This window comes from Trachemys scripta, chromosome 9 (assembly GCF_013100865.1).
Source record: "Trachemys scripta elegans isolate TJP31775 chromosome 9, CAS_Tse_1.0, whole genome shotgun sequence".
Taxonomy (NCBI): Eukaryota; Metazoa; Chordata; order Testudines; family Emydidae; genus Trachemys; species Trachemys scripta.
In genome coordinates this window covers 26077189-26091531 of record NC_048306.1, presented here as the reverse complement: position 1 = coordinate 26091531, position 14343 = coordinate 26077189, and the positions used below count along the sequence as shown (strand labels likewise).

The window sequence follows — 14343 nt, the reverse complement described above, 5'->3', positions numbered from 1 at the left end:
TTAATGACAATCACAGCTTCACATTCACCAACTGTGACTTTCACGGGTCGCTGTACGTATGTAGCCAAAATGGACCTGAATGGCCTTGCCCCTTCAGAAGTTCTGTTCTCTTAATTTATTAAGTTTTTAATTTATTTGTTTTTGTTACACAACTCATAGGATCATTCACAAACAAAATTAATAGGTGCATTGACAAGGTTATATTCCTACATGTACAGCAACCAACACATGATTCTTACCAGAGCACAAAAGAACAGGGACAGCCCACACCACCATACCCTACTCTGGCTCTCTGTTAAAAACAGTCTTCAAAACCTCCGAGTCACATAGCGTCGCACTGAGCTCTTCTAATAGCCCATATATCTGGTTGCTTAAATTCAGCAGACAGCTGCTCCACCTCTTCGCTCCACCATAGCAGAAACTTTTCCAACTTTGCTTCACATATTATGCAGGACATAGCAGGCAGCTCTAATTATTGGGATTTTTTTCCTCACTGAGGTCCAATCTTATGAGTAAACAATGCCAATGACCCTTCAAACGACCAAAAGCCCATTCAATTGCTATTCTGCACCTGCTGAGCTGGTAGATTATTCATTCCTTGGTGCTGTTGAGAGGGCCGGTGTATGACTTCATGAGCAAGGGAAGAACCTTGAATTGGTTCTCACTATGTTCCACAGCAAATCTGTCCTGCAAGGAAATGTCACGTTCCCTCTCATTCAGTTTTTCTTGTGGCTCTGCAAATACTCCAGGATCACATACCCTGTTCTCACAACACTTGTGACAATAGTGCTGAGCTGTGCAGGCTCCATGCTTCTGTCAGAGATGGCAGACAGCAAGGAGGGTCACAGGTTTTTGACAAAAGTCACAAAAAGTATGGGATGCGGACAATTGCAAATTGGTACGTTGATGCCATGCTCCCAGTCACTCCTGTGTGACTTGTTTCGGACCCATCACGCATCTTCCCAAAAGACAGTGCGCTGAACGGTGGCAAGTTGTACAACAGGATACCTACCCATGGAGCACTGCACTCTGCATCAGTACACTTACCAGGTGTGCTTATGCACACCATTGGACAGAAGGAGCCAAGTATGCATGCAACAAGCAATGTAGTAACTGCAGCAGCTGTGTGCCAACATGACTTGAGTCAACATAAGTTTGTAATGTAGGCATGACCTTAAGCTTACCAAACCCCCTATTAGCATATGTTGTAGGTTCTTTTGTTTTTAAATAGGTTCTCTCCCCAATGCTTTTTAATCTTAAGAATAAAGTAGGCTTGCTTAAAAAGAATCGTGTAGTCACATATCTGTGGCAATCATTCTGGTATCAGACTCTAGAGAAAGCAAGTAAGTCTGTTTAGCAGACTGTCTTTGCTGGGAAATACACAATGAAGGCAGGAAACCGTACAACCTGGAAATACCCTGGTCAGAAGGGTGAGAGACACACATCTCCGCCTGAGAGAGGCAACAGCTGGGGAGCTGGAACCCTGAGGGTAGGCATCCTTGCTGAGATGCAGGTGGAGTCACCCTGAACTGTGACAGAAAATTGAAGAGATAAAACTCCTGTACTGAGAAGCTTACAGTCTAGGAAGATGGAAAAGTAATCTTTGCTTGCTTTTAATTTACAGTTTGGGTGATGGATTGAGAAACTATATGGCAGAAGTGTCCTGTAGGAAGGAGGAAGTACAAGGGATTTTATCCAAGATGTCTGAGAAATACATGGTCAGTAAAATGCTACCCTTCAATTTAAAAAGCACGGTCAGATGCCTGCTCAGCGAAGTTTTATGGGTAACCCCAGCAGCTGCCAGTCAAACAAGGCCAACTACAGCTCAACTGCAACTTTGGTAAAGTTTTGGAGTGAGATTTAAGTTCTCTGCACATTTCCCAACAGAATAATGACAAACAGGGGCTGGATCAGTTTAAGAGAAGGAAATAACTGGAAAAACCCAAATCCTGAATTTAAGACCTCCAGGCACTATAAAAGTTAAATAGTTACTATATCACATAGACAAGTGGATACTATTTAGGTAGCATCACTGTGGCTGGTGTTAAATCGAGAAATGGCATTCCCTTAGGAGTCGATGCACTCTCTAAAACAGACCCATACACACACCTGGATTTGCTAGTGTTTGCTTTTTAAGCTAGAGGGGAAATAAAGTCAGTTGCTCATAGTGTTTGTTAGCAGCCTCTTGAAAGGCAGATATTTACACTACTAAAATGTTACCATTATTGATCAAGTTCCTCCCCCTGCCTCCTCTACTACAGCTAGACTGTTGCATTCTTACAGAGGGTATTGCTGCACGTGGAAGTGAAACATTGGTGCAATGAGATTTAGTGAGCGTGTCAAAGGAGTGAGAAAGAGGCCTTGACAGATACTTGAGTGGCAAATTAGTTCCTATCTTAGCACCAAGTGCAGTCTAGAGCCTCAGTGCAAGAGATCTAGTCTCAGCCAGGGAGATGGAGATGTGGGGAATCAAGGCCTCTAGTTACATTAAGCATTAGTCTATAGGTCTTACTTGATAGACACCGGGAGTGTCCCTCCATGGGCCTGCAACAACAAGACCTGCAGCTGTTGTACCTAGAGGGAAACAGAAAAAGTTAACCAACTTTGAATCAGCCCAGAGCACGCTGATCTCTAAGAAAGAGCTGGAGCTGCAGGAATTAACATTAATAATGAAGAGGGAGCTTTTCCCTCTTCATCAGTGCTGAACCAATGCTCCAATATTATTTGATGGCACAATGTTGCCTTTCACATAAACTATGTTGTGTATCATGAGCACATCTTCACTGAGGAGCTCCTGGTACTCTTGTAGGGACAATAGGGGGAAGCATTATCCTTATGTTTTAGACAAACTAGAATTTGATTAACTAGATTTGCATACAATTGATTGCATATGAACCTTTCTATGTTTCCTATCCTAAACTTGGGCAGTATAGCTGTGTAGTGTTGACTAGGTGCCATACTTCACTCCAGAGATGGCTGCACTTTGGTGGGAGTGACATTTCTTATGGTGTGTCCAGTGCACAAATTCATGTGAAATGTAAATTTTAGTTGACACCAACACTTGGCCATGACCGAAGCGTGACCTTGAAGGCCCAATCTAACAGTGGAGAAGAGAAATGTTCCAATTGCAGCACATTTATAGTGGAGAATCTCAAGCAGCATGTGGCATTAGAGAAGAGGCCACTCCATACAGACAAAGAAACATTTAAGGATTTTCTTTAAGGTGACCTATACTAAGTGAGTTCAGTGTATTTCTCTTTTGTGAATTTGGTGCAGTGAGGATTTTCTCACTTTTGCTATGCACAACACATGTTTTCCAGCCTCCAGCCGAAGGAGGGAAGTGTCCAGTACCTGCTGCTTTAGATGATTTAGCTCAGCTGCCTGAGGATCAATGTTGACTATCGGTTTGTTTTTTATTTTTCTCGCTCTGTCAGCATAGCGCAAAGTGTTTAAGGTTTCTTCTAGGTTGGAATCTGCTGGGCTCACACACGCAATCATGAGAGTGTGGCTGTTACCACCCAAGGAATCTGAATAGAAACAGAATGGGACAGAGCATTATTGAGACAGTGAAAATGGCAAAGAGGGTTAGTGATGGAAAACCCAAAGCTGTAAGAGTGCACCAGGCCCATAAAACACAACAGCCAACACAGACAAGAGGTTTTGACCAACGTGCTATTCATGTAATACCCAATAGCTGATTTCTCCCATTACAAGAAACACTGGTAAGAAAAGCAACTTTCCAGGTTACAACTAGTAAGAGCCCCACGGAAATATGTCACCTCCACCTCCTTCTCCCCCCCCTGAAGTTAAAGAACATTTTCCACATATGCTATTTTGCCTCCTGTTTCTACTCCAAATGCCGGTGTTTGACATCACATGCCCCTGACAGGATTCTCATGTGAAGCAGCTACACAGTTCCCAATATCAATGTTTCAAGTACTCTTACTTCTGCTGGCATCAGCTCCCCTGAAAGATGGAATTTCATGGATACTCTGGACAGCCAAAACATCAGATCAGACTTCATTCTTCTTCAATTTAAGGAAGCATTTGATGATCTGAACAAATATACTCCCCCTGGCAATGAGCTGCCCAGCATGGCTTATTACTTTTGCACCCAGAGTATGTATTATCCAGCTTTGTGCCATAAGTCTCCTGAGAAGGGCACAAGTGACCCTGCTCAAGTTCAGCTCACTCAACTGGGTTTCTTACTAAGAAGATTATGGTACCTTACAGTCCATGTTTTGAAAGATATAAAATACCATGAAAAATGGTTTTATGTAGCAAGTTACTGTACTGTGAAAAGGAAGACTAAAAACTAATTTAGTAAATTAAGCTATTTCCTTTTTATTCCCAGACTAAAGTATCATTAAGATGAAGACAAGACTAAAGATTCCAGATCAGGAATTTAGGGTAAATGACAACATTCTTGTAATGTGTTTATCACAAAAACAAGCATTATAAACTCAGAAAATTCAGAGTTAAGTTTAAACTTAAGAAATAAAAATAAAAATAAAAAATAAACCACCACACATATTAAGGTGTAAACGTACTTAAGGGACACAGCATCTTAGCTCTGCCCTGTAGTGACATGGTGCAGTAACCATTCAGTTATGATTTGTTGATACTAGTGATTGTGCCTCCAGATTAAAGCATTTTAAAAAGGCAGTTTAGAGTTTCTCATGGTTTTTTTTCCTTATGGTGTCACTGCAGGATAGAGTTAGAGTTGTTTGTGTCCCTACCCCAAAGCAATTGCAGTCGAAGATAAGACAACAAAAACACAGAGGGATTAAGGATCATAGGTTTGTGGAATAAAGCACAAACAATACATTCATATCTGGTCAGTAGGAATGTAAGACTTGTCCTGAAGGTTACACAGCCCTTGACGTATTATTTTGTTACATATTTATTTTTAACTATAGAACAGAACTATACTCTTACCTTGCAGCAGCCGTGTTAACTTGGAGTCTCTGTAAGGAACAAAACCACCCTTCTTATTTTCATCACCAAGAGCACTGATTACATTCCCCAGGCATAGGAGGCCTCTGTTAATGTTGATTCCTGCACACAAACAAACAATATCCAAAGTGAGTAGGAGCTAAACCAAACAGAGAGGTTTGCTTTATTACTGTTTTATGTCCTATACTTGCCAACAAAGGCCACAAAACGTAGAAAATGGAGAGGTTTAGTCCTCATAGAAAGCTCCAGTTCCCAGAAGAAAATCCCACCCTATGCCTTCTTCCCACGGGTTTGCATAAGAGGTTTAATGAAGAAGGATATGATCATGGCTACAGAACAGATGTGCTATGTGGAGCCATATGAAGCACAGCAGGTTAATAACCTTCGGTGTTGTCCTAGTCAGAAGGGCTGGGGAACTCTTCTTTAAAGACCTGCTCTTTGCTCCAACTGAATATGCCCAAATAGGGAAAGAATGGGGTTAAAGAATATTAAGATAAGTTAGATGTATTCAAGTCAGCAAAGCCTAATGAAATTCATCCTAGGGTACTTAAGGAACTAGCTGACAATCTCTAAACCATTAGCAATTATCTTTGGGGATTCTTGGAGGATGGGGGAGGTCCCAGAGGACTGAAGATGGGCAAACACAGTACATATCTTTAAAGTGGGGAACAAAGATGACCTAGGGAATTATAGACCAGTCAGCCTAAATTGGATACCTGGGAAGATACTGGAACATATTATTAAACAATAAATTTGGAAGTATCTACATGGTAACAGGGTTACAAGGAATAGCCAGCATGGATTTATCAAGAACAAATCAGGCCAAATTAACCTAATTTCCTTCTTTGACAGAGTAAATGGCCTAGGGGATTGTGGGGAATGGAAGCAGTAGATGTTATGTTTATTTTAATAAGGCTTTTTGACAGTCCCACAAGACACTCTCATAAGCAAACTGGGGAAATGTGGTCTAGATGAAATTACTATAAGATGGGTGCACAGCTGGTTGGAAGACCATACTCAAAGAGTAGTTATCAATGATTTGCTATTACAGTGGGAGGGTATATCTAGTGAGGTCCTGCAGGGGTCAGTCCTGGATCTGGTACTTTCAGTATTCTCATTAATGACTTGACTACTAGAGGGGAGATCATGCTTATTAAATTTGCAGATGACAGGTTGGTAGGGATGCAAGCACTTTGGAAGACAGGATTAAAATTTGAAATGGCCATGACCAATTGGAGAATTGGTCTGAAATCAACAAGATGAAATTCAATAAAGACAAGTGCAAAGTACTGCACTTAGGAAGGGGTCGGGGGAATCCACAGCTACAAAAGGGGGAATAACTGACTAGGCAGTAGCACTGCAGAAGCATCTTAAGGTTTTAGGGGATCACAAATTGAATATGAACTAGCAACGTGATGCAGTTGCAAAAAAGATCAATATAATTCTGAAGTGTATTAATAGGTGTGTCATATTAAGACACGGGCAGTTGTTGTCCTGCTCTCCTTGGCACTGGTGAGGCTTCAGCTGAAGTGCTGTGTTCAATTCTGGGTGCAAAACTTTATGAAAGATGTGGACAAACTGGAAAGAGTCCCCTGGGAGGGTGGGGGAGAAGAATGATATATGGTTTAGGAAATCTGACTGTGAGAAAGGTTAAACTGGTTACGTTTAGTCTTGAAAAAGAGAAAAAAAAACTTAAGAGGGACCTGATGGTAGTCTTCAGATACATTAAAGACAGTTATAAAGTGGATGGTGATCAATTGTTCTCCATGTCCACTAAGGTAGGACAAAAAATAATGGGCTTAAACTGCAGCAAGAGAGATTTAGGTCAGATGTTAGGAAACTAGCTATGAGGCTAATTAAATTCCAGAATAGGCTTCCAAAGGAAGTTGTGGAATCCCCCTCACTGAAGGTTAAGAACAGTTTGGACAAATACCTGTCTCAGTTTAGTTGGTCCTGCCTCAGTACAGGGGGCTGGACTTGTCTCACTGAAGTCTCTTCCAGCCCTATATTTCTGACTTAATGAACATCAGTCTCATCCTACTAGATTTAGATTTTTTTTGAAAAACCAGAGCCAAGGATGAACAGTATCTGCCCTTCTCACCTCCTACTCCATTATCAGAGTGCAGCAGATGGCTTATTTTGGTACAGTCAAAGGTTCATAAAGAGCATAGCAGGCAGTGATGTTTTAGCATGTTGGACCTCTACCCTTATATCTTAGATCCATTCCACCCAGAAACGTCAATGCTGACATCAGCTACAGTGTGATGGCAAGAGTGGAAGACAAGGCACATTTTCCTTCCCCATACTTTGCTAGTTGAACACAGGAATGTAATGTAGTAACTGACAACACGTCTCATCCAGTGCCCATCTCTGACTGTGAACACCATCAGCAGCCTCAGAAGAAGAAACCCTACAGTGGGTAGTTATGGAATAACTTGCTCCAGAGAAAGTTTGATCCTAATTCTCACTAGAGGTTGTCTTATGCCCCAAAGTTGAGGATTTATATTTCTTCCATAGCTCTTGTTTATTTTTAGCTTTTACTAGGTGTCTGACCAAGTGAGTATTCACCCACAAAAGCTTATGCTCCAATACGTGTTAGTCTATAAGGTGCCACAGGACTCTGTCGCTTTTTACAGATCCAGACTAACACAGCTACCCCTCTGAAACCTGACAAGATATTTTGTTATCCAAGTTAAATGTCTAATGCTTTTTGGAATCCTGCTAAGCTAATGGCCTCAGCAATATCTTGTAGCAGTAACATCTTCTGTCGTGTGTGAAAAGCTATGTATCAGTTTTGAATTGGCTGCCTTTGGATCTCATTGAATGTCCTTATGATCAAAGGCGAATAGCAGTTTCAAATCTACTTAGAGCCCTACTCCTCTTCAGTGGCTAGCATGAGTTCCTCCAAGTTTCCCCTTCTTCTGCACCAACCCTAGGAATCTTGTTCTGATTTTAAAAGGTGACTACAGAGGAAGAACTGGATGAGTCCTCTAATGCAGCAGCTCTCAAACTATGGGGCAGGCCTCCCAAGGGAGGCTCAGGAATGTGTGGATTTAAAAAAAGAGCTCTGGCTGTCAGCCACAGGTGACCGGGACTCAGGCAGAAGGGCCTGCACACCTGGTAGGTGGGGATAAAGAGGACAGCCGGAGCCTTGGCACTTGGGCTCTCCTTCCCGCCACCACACCCAGTCTGTCACTGGGAGGCAGCAGGGCTCTGGCTATCAGCCGTCAGGTGGCAGAAGCAAGGCCATGGGGTGCTATGTCTGCTGTGAAAAGTTATATTGACAAATATCACTTTTTACATTGCCACCCTTATTTCTGTGCTGCTGCATGCTCTCCACTCTGCCTTCAGAGCTGAGTGGTAGTATATGTAGTTGCAGGGGAGGGAGCATGTGCACAAAGACACAAATAAGTTTGAGAACCGCTGCTCTAGTGGATAAAAAAAGAAGAATATATATATATATATATTTTTTTTTTGGTCTTTGTTTTAGCTGGATTCCTTGGAGATTTGCAATGGAAGATCAGCCATAAACTGAAGGTATATGAATCTTTCAGAGAGCTTTTCTTCAAAAGCATTTCATGCACTTGAGCTAAAAACCGAACAACACAGTGTTTGATAATCAGACCAAAAAGCTTCGCCCTCAATGGCATATGTTTCAGTCACTTAAGAAGCCATGATCCAGCTAGTCCTTCAGCCCTCAGAGTCCAGAAGACAAAGCCGGATATATTCCTGACATAAAAGCCAAACAGAACGTTTTACTAGAGACCTTTCAAGCTCTCCTTATACCTCAAAACCCAGCAAAAACAAGTATTTTTCCCCTGTGTGTGTCACCTTTAAGGTCAAGATTTCAGAGTGGTGTGCTATATTTTGTCCTTTCCAGGAATGTCAGATGTGAAGAGCACAAGCTTGCATTACTGAAGCTGTCTGAAGTTACTGTGCTTCCTTACCTTCCTTTAGTCGGTCTCCCTCAGCCTTGGTTTTCTTTTGCCTTTCGGAGCCAGCAAGATCTACAAGGTGTAGCTTGCAGCGAAAGCTGCTGTTCCTACAAAAGACAGAAAAGTTAAATTCCTGAGCTAACGTGTAGTTAGAATGCGAGCAACAAGCAGGATGGAGGGGATTTCACATCAGAGCTGATCGAATGGGTTTAAGAGTGCATTTCACATCAAAGTACTGCCACTAGCTTTTGAAATTAGCAGAGTCCAGTGACTGTATATCGTCGATGCAGCTTTTTCTAGAGCAAGTCAACCAGTAATGGTTAGAAAGATTACTTTTTGATAGGCAAGTATGAAATCTCAGATTGACAAGAGACAGGGTTGAATCAGAACTGTTACCTAAGGAGTTATCGCTTTCTTACTTGTCACTTTTCTTTCTCTGTTCGATTGAAATGGTGAAGATTGCATGGGACCGCGAGGACTGAGAGTTCATAGCTGTAGAGGCCACGGTTCTGGAATTGTTTCCCTGCTCCAGACAGAGGATGGTATCTTGGGCACATGCCACATCCCGTTCCGTTAATCCTACAATCTATGCCAAGAATAAAGAATTGGATTTCATTTTCTTCCCCTGCCTCCCAATATTCAACTTTTATTTACTACATCACAGATGTGTACTTTATGTCTCCGACCAAGTCCCTGCTTCTATGCCACTGTGACCATAACTAGCAAACCAAAAGAGTAAGGAGAAAACACATTTGCACTCTGCTGTAGTCTAACAGACTTTACCAGAAAGATTAATGCTCACCAAGAGGTCCAAACTTGTGCCAACTAAGAGCTGCATTAACAGCTTATAAGTAAGCACATCTAATTTCCACCTATGAGTCCAGAATGCTGCCACTAACATGAGTCATGCCTCATCTAAAATACAGAAGCAAATCCTCTGAGGGTGCCAGCATGCAAAGATGCATATGTCAACCATTGTTCCATTCCAGGCATCCATCTAGAACACATACTACATATGGCCAAGGTTTTTGGACGCGTGGAACTCAGCAACCCACCCACCATTTGGAAATGGAGTTTCATATTAATGAAGTATGACTGACAAGCCCTGGAGACAAAAGCTAAATTTATCCATAGACCAGATGCAGAATGAAACAGCAGCACAAGCTTTCCCTACACCGTACCCCAAACCCATCTATGGACTTCAGGCCTACTCTGGGGGACTTCGAGACAGAGGTTAGTTTCATATCTACGGCCAGTGCCTGCCATAGCCATTTTGCTGTAGCTTTCCTCTTTTTAAGTTTGGGAGAAGGCATGCAGCAAGGAAGTTTGGCTATGGGAACTGCAGTAATGTGTTAGTTACTTTAAATAAAATCAGGGTTTGAGTTAATGTTATCAGTTCACTGAGAGCTTTAATTAGCTGTGATCTGAAATCTAGATCCTAATGAAGTTACCACAGAGTAGGTTTGAGAATCACCAGACATTTAATTTAGAAAAGAGCTGGAAGTCAGCATGCTTTTGTATCAGCGACTAGAGTGAAGCACAAGAGAGAGTCCGAGACAGCAAGATTACGAACTGTAAAAGCGTGTCTGGGTTTGATTGAAACACTGGACTCCGACCTCTTCCCCAGCCCCCAACATGCCCACCTCTGTGGGAACAGCGCACCTTTATGCCTTCTTTGGGGTCCTCCCGTATGCTGATTTGAGATCGTTCTCTAGATGGGGACAGCAGGTCTAGAATATCCTCATTGTAGATCTGAAGGTATTTGAACAGAAACTCAGAATAAGTGGTCCAGGGAGAAGTGGGCATGGAGCATGAGAGACAATACAGGGTTAGGCTGAACCAGGCTAACTTTGCAAGACATTGCACACCTCTCTTACTAACTAAGACGTGCAGACTTAACTTGACCCCAGTCCTGTGAGTTGGAGTTGTGTTATCATTACATTTTATTTCTACATGTGCCCCTCTCTCCATCCTCATGGCCTTCTCAATGACAAAAGTTCCACAAGCCTGAGCACCCCAATTCCCAAAAGAGAAGAGTGTGATGCTGGAGATGCTCCTTGCTCATCTGAGGCAAATCTCTCTAGGACAGCGGTTCTCAAACCATGGGGTGGGACTCCCAAGGGAGGTGTGGGAATGTGTCAAGAGAGGAGAGAGCTGTGTGCTTTTTTAGGGGTGGGGAAGAGCTCTGGCTGTCAGCCCTGGGTGGCTGGGGCTCATGCCAAAGGGCTGTGCACACCTGGGAGGCAGGGATAAAGGGGACAACCAGAGCTGCGCCACCCAGGCTCAGGCTCTCCTTCCCTAGTCTCCCCCTCAATCCCTCACTAAGAGTGGCGGGCTCTGGCTGTCAGCCCTGCAGTGGCAGAAGCAAGGGTGGCAATGGGGCGCTAAATCTACTGTGAAAAGTGATATTGACACATCTCACTTTTCACATTGCTACCCTTATTTCTGGGTGCTGCTAGCATACACTACCTTCAGAGCTGGGTGCCCAGCCAGCAGCCGCTGCTGCTCTCCACTCTGCCTTCAGAGTGGTGTGATGGTATATGTACTCGTTGCGTAAACGACTACAGACACAAAGAAGGGGGCGGGGGGGCGCTCAATTGATCAAATAAGTTTGAGAACCACTGCTCTAGGAAGAAGTGCAGCAGTCCTATCTCCATTATAGATTGCAACAGAACATTCTAGGAGCTTGTCCCAGGTAGCAAGCATATAAGGTTAGACTTAGCAGCCAGATATGCACACTGAGGACAAAAGGATGCAGTCCCATCTGCTACATAGGCTTTCATTCATGGAAAGTTATAGGTCCCTTTCTAAAGTCCTTTAGATTCCCCTTTATACCAGCTCTCCTGGTTCAGCTGCCATAACCCTACTCACTGGAGTGTTACAAAAGAAAAACAAAAAAACAAAACACACCAGACTATTTAAACAACCACAAGAAGGAGGCTTTATGATTAGAAAAAAAGACTAGGAGCCTACTGGAATCTGGTTCCAGTCCCAGCCAAGCCTCCAACATAATGTGTGACCTAAGGCTTCGATTTTAATAAGCCTGGTTGCCCGAAGAATTTGACCTATTTAAGCCTCACTTTATTACAAAGTCTGCTTTTAATTCCAGATATTTTGAAACTGTAAATAGCTTTTACCTCCAAATAAGAGACTTTCAGGGTGAATTCCCATTCCAGCCTCCGTTCTTTTTCCTGAAAGAGCAGTTTGATAACACGAGGAATGACCCCAACAGTAGGTTCATGCTCTTGATCAGCAGTGTAAGTCCCTCCCATAGAATATGTTTTTCCAGAGCCTGTCTGTCCATATGCCAAGACAGTAGCATTATACCCTGAAGAAGTAGAGAATGCCTGGAATCAGGAGGAGGATGGGATTATCTAAGAAGAGACCTTATCAGATTGGAGTATCCTAGTATGCTTCCGTGTGAAGTGTCCTCAGAAGCTAGAATCTCCAATTCAGAGAAGCATTGCCACTCACCCTCTCAGTTTACACAGCATAAATGCACAATTCATAGTCTGCTAAATCAAGAACAAAAAGCTGAAAAGAACCAGATGCCTTATCTGGACTATGAAATATGAGATGAGATTTATTAATTAAACCTAATTTTATGGCTGACCAAATATGCCAGAAACAATTTTTAATTGCTCTGTCAACCTTCCCCTCCCCACCAACATCTTTGGTAACCAATCTCAAAGTTGAAGTATATAACAATCAAGTGTCAGACTGCAGATCAAGCAGTCAAATGGATCTTAACATAGAACATTATGTTCTATGGTGTTTTCAGTCAGTCAGTCCGTCCATTTTTGCTTTCCTTGAAGCTCAGTGAGACTGCACAAGTCATCTTGGTTACCAAGTGGAATATCACGCTAGCAGTAAATAGGCAGGATTTAGCACTCACCATTGCAGCCTGGAATTGATTCCTAATCAGAGAAGCATTTTGTTTACTTGGAAAGGTATGGTGGGTGGGGGGAATCAAAGTGGATAACCAAGTGATCTTTCCTGGCTGCTTTTGCTGTTTTACATGACTTTGTGATGCCACCCTGAGTTGACAGCATCTTTAAAAAGAGATTTCACTTAGTTACTATGAACAACCCAACAGGCTCTCACCTTTGAAGATGCCCCGTATCAGAGGGGCAACAGATGTATTGAAGACTTCCTCCTGCTCAGCAGATGGGTCAAACACAAAATCATATGTGAAGGATTTGTCATTGCCTACAATCACCTGTGGGAAAGATGAGAAAGCAAGTAATGACACATACATTGCAGTTTATGGGTTCATTTACTTGATATTAAATTCAGCTAATTTACAATGGTACAAATCTACAGAAACACCACTGACTCAATGGAGTGATTCTAGTGTAAGTGAAAGATTTTGATCCTTCATAGTCAAGACATCATTTACTTACCTGTTGCTCTTCAGGCACAAAGGATAGACACATCTGGCATCCCTCACTGATCTCTTTGGGGACCAAAGGGCGGCAGCGGAGTACCACACGCACAGGAATGACTTTCTCATCCTCTTTCACCATTTCAGATTACAATAGCTTCCCTAAAAAAACCAAAGACATAAAATTAAGTGTGTCTCACTGTAAGTATCATCAGCTGGATTTCCTTTATCAGGCTTGACAGCCGCTCTGGGCATTAAGACACATTCAGCTTCCACACAGTCTGCACTGGCAAGTTGCAAAGAGTCTATGATTCCATTGTATCACATTCACTGCACAAAGAAAATTTACCCATATAAGCGAGAAACCTTAAGCTAGCCGTTTCTGCATAAATTTAACATTTAACTTAAAAAAAATTAATTAGATTTTAGGACACTTAGGGCTCATTTACACTAGAAGCACTACAGTGGCATAGTACATCTGGTGAAGACACTCTATGCTGACAGGAGGGAGTTCTCCCATCAGCATAATAAAACCCCCTCCATGAAAGGTAGTAGCTATGTTGGCGTGAGAAGCTCTCCCACCGACATTGTGCTGTCCACACCGGTGCTTAGGTCAGCATAATGCTGCTATAACCTGTAGTAGGCAAGCCCTCAGAATTGTAAAGAAAACCTGCTGTAGGTGACCTGAACCAGCATCACCTACCCAAGCACATAAACATACCTCCAAGGCCTCTGCTGCTCAAAGCTTTTCCAAGGACCAGAGTAACTAATGACAACCTGATTGGTTTTATGACTGCTTAGAGTTTCAGGGCTAGCCTTGAAACTAATCAGAATCAGATAATTTCACTCTGAGAATGCATGGGAAAAGGATGAACAGCAACAGACAGAGCTATACATTAGCAAGGAAGACCAAAAACACTAAGGCTAGGGAACATGTGGAGTAGTAAAGACCCCATTCTCTCTCCTTAGCTGCAAGTGGTGGCTACACTTCTGGTCAAGGATTGCTGTAGGTTTTGCTGCAATCTCTCATCAATATCTGCTACCAGGTGTCTGCAGAAGATTGCTATT

General features: G+C 42.6%; 1 protein-coding gene across 3 annotated transcripts in view; it reads right to left on the bottom strand.

The window, feature by feature from the left end:
- KIF4A (kinesin family member 4A) overlaps positions 1–14343 on the bottom strand; it is a 37582-nt gene that overhangs the window by 22236 nt on the left and 1003 nt on the right. For 2 of the 3 annotated variants that reach the window (XM_034780683.1, XM_034780682.1), the window contains 9 exons: positions 13295–13437; positions 12996–13110; positions 12029–12219; positions 10554–10643; positions 9311–9477; positions 8904–8998; positions 4939–5058; positions 3352–3527; positions 2513–2574 (listed from right to left, as the gene is read on the bottom strand). In XM_034780683.1, the coding sequence (XP_034636574.1) occupies positions 2513–2574; positions 3352–3527; positions 4939–5058; positions 8904–8998; positions 9311–9477; positions 10554–10643; positions 12029–12219; positions 12996–13110; positions 13295–13417 (1139 nt within the window). In that variant the 5' untranslated portion in view covers positions 13418–13437. Of the gene's footprint in view, positions 1–2512; positions 2575–3351; positions 3528–4938; positions 5059–8903; positions 8999–9310; positions 9478–10553; positions 10644–12028; positions 12220–12995; positions 13111–13294; positions 13438–14343 lie in introns of those variants that run through there. The other variant, XM_034780685.1, reaches the window with a different exon arrangement.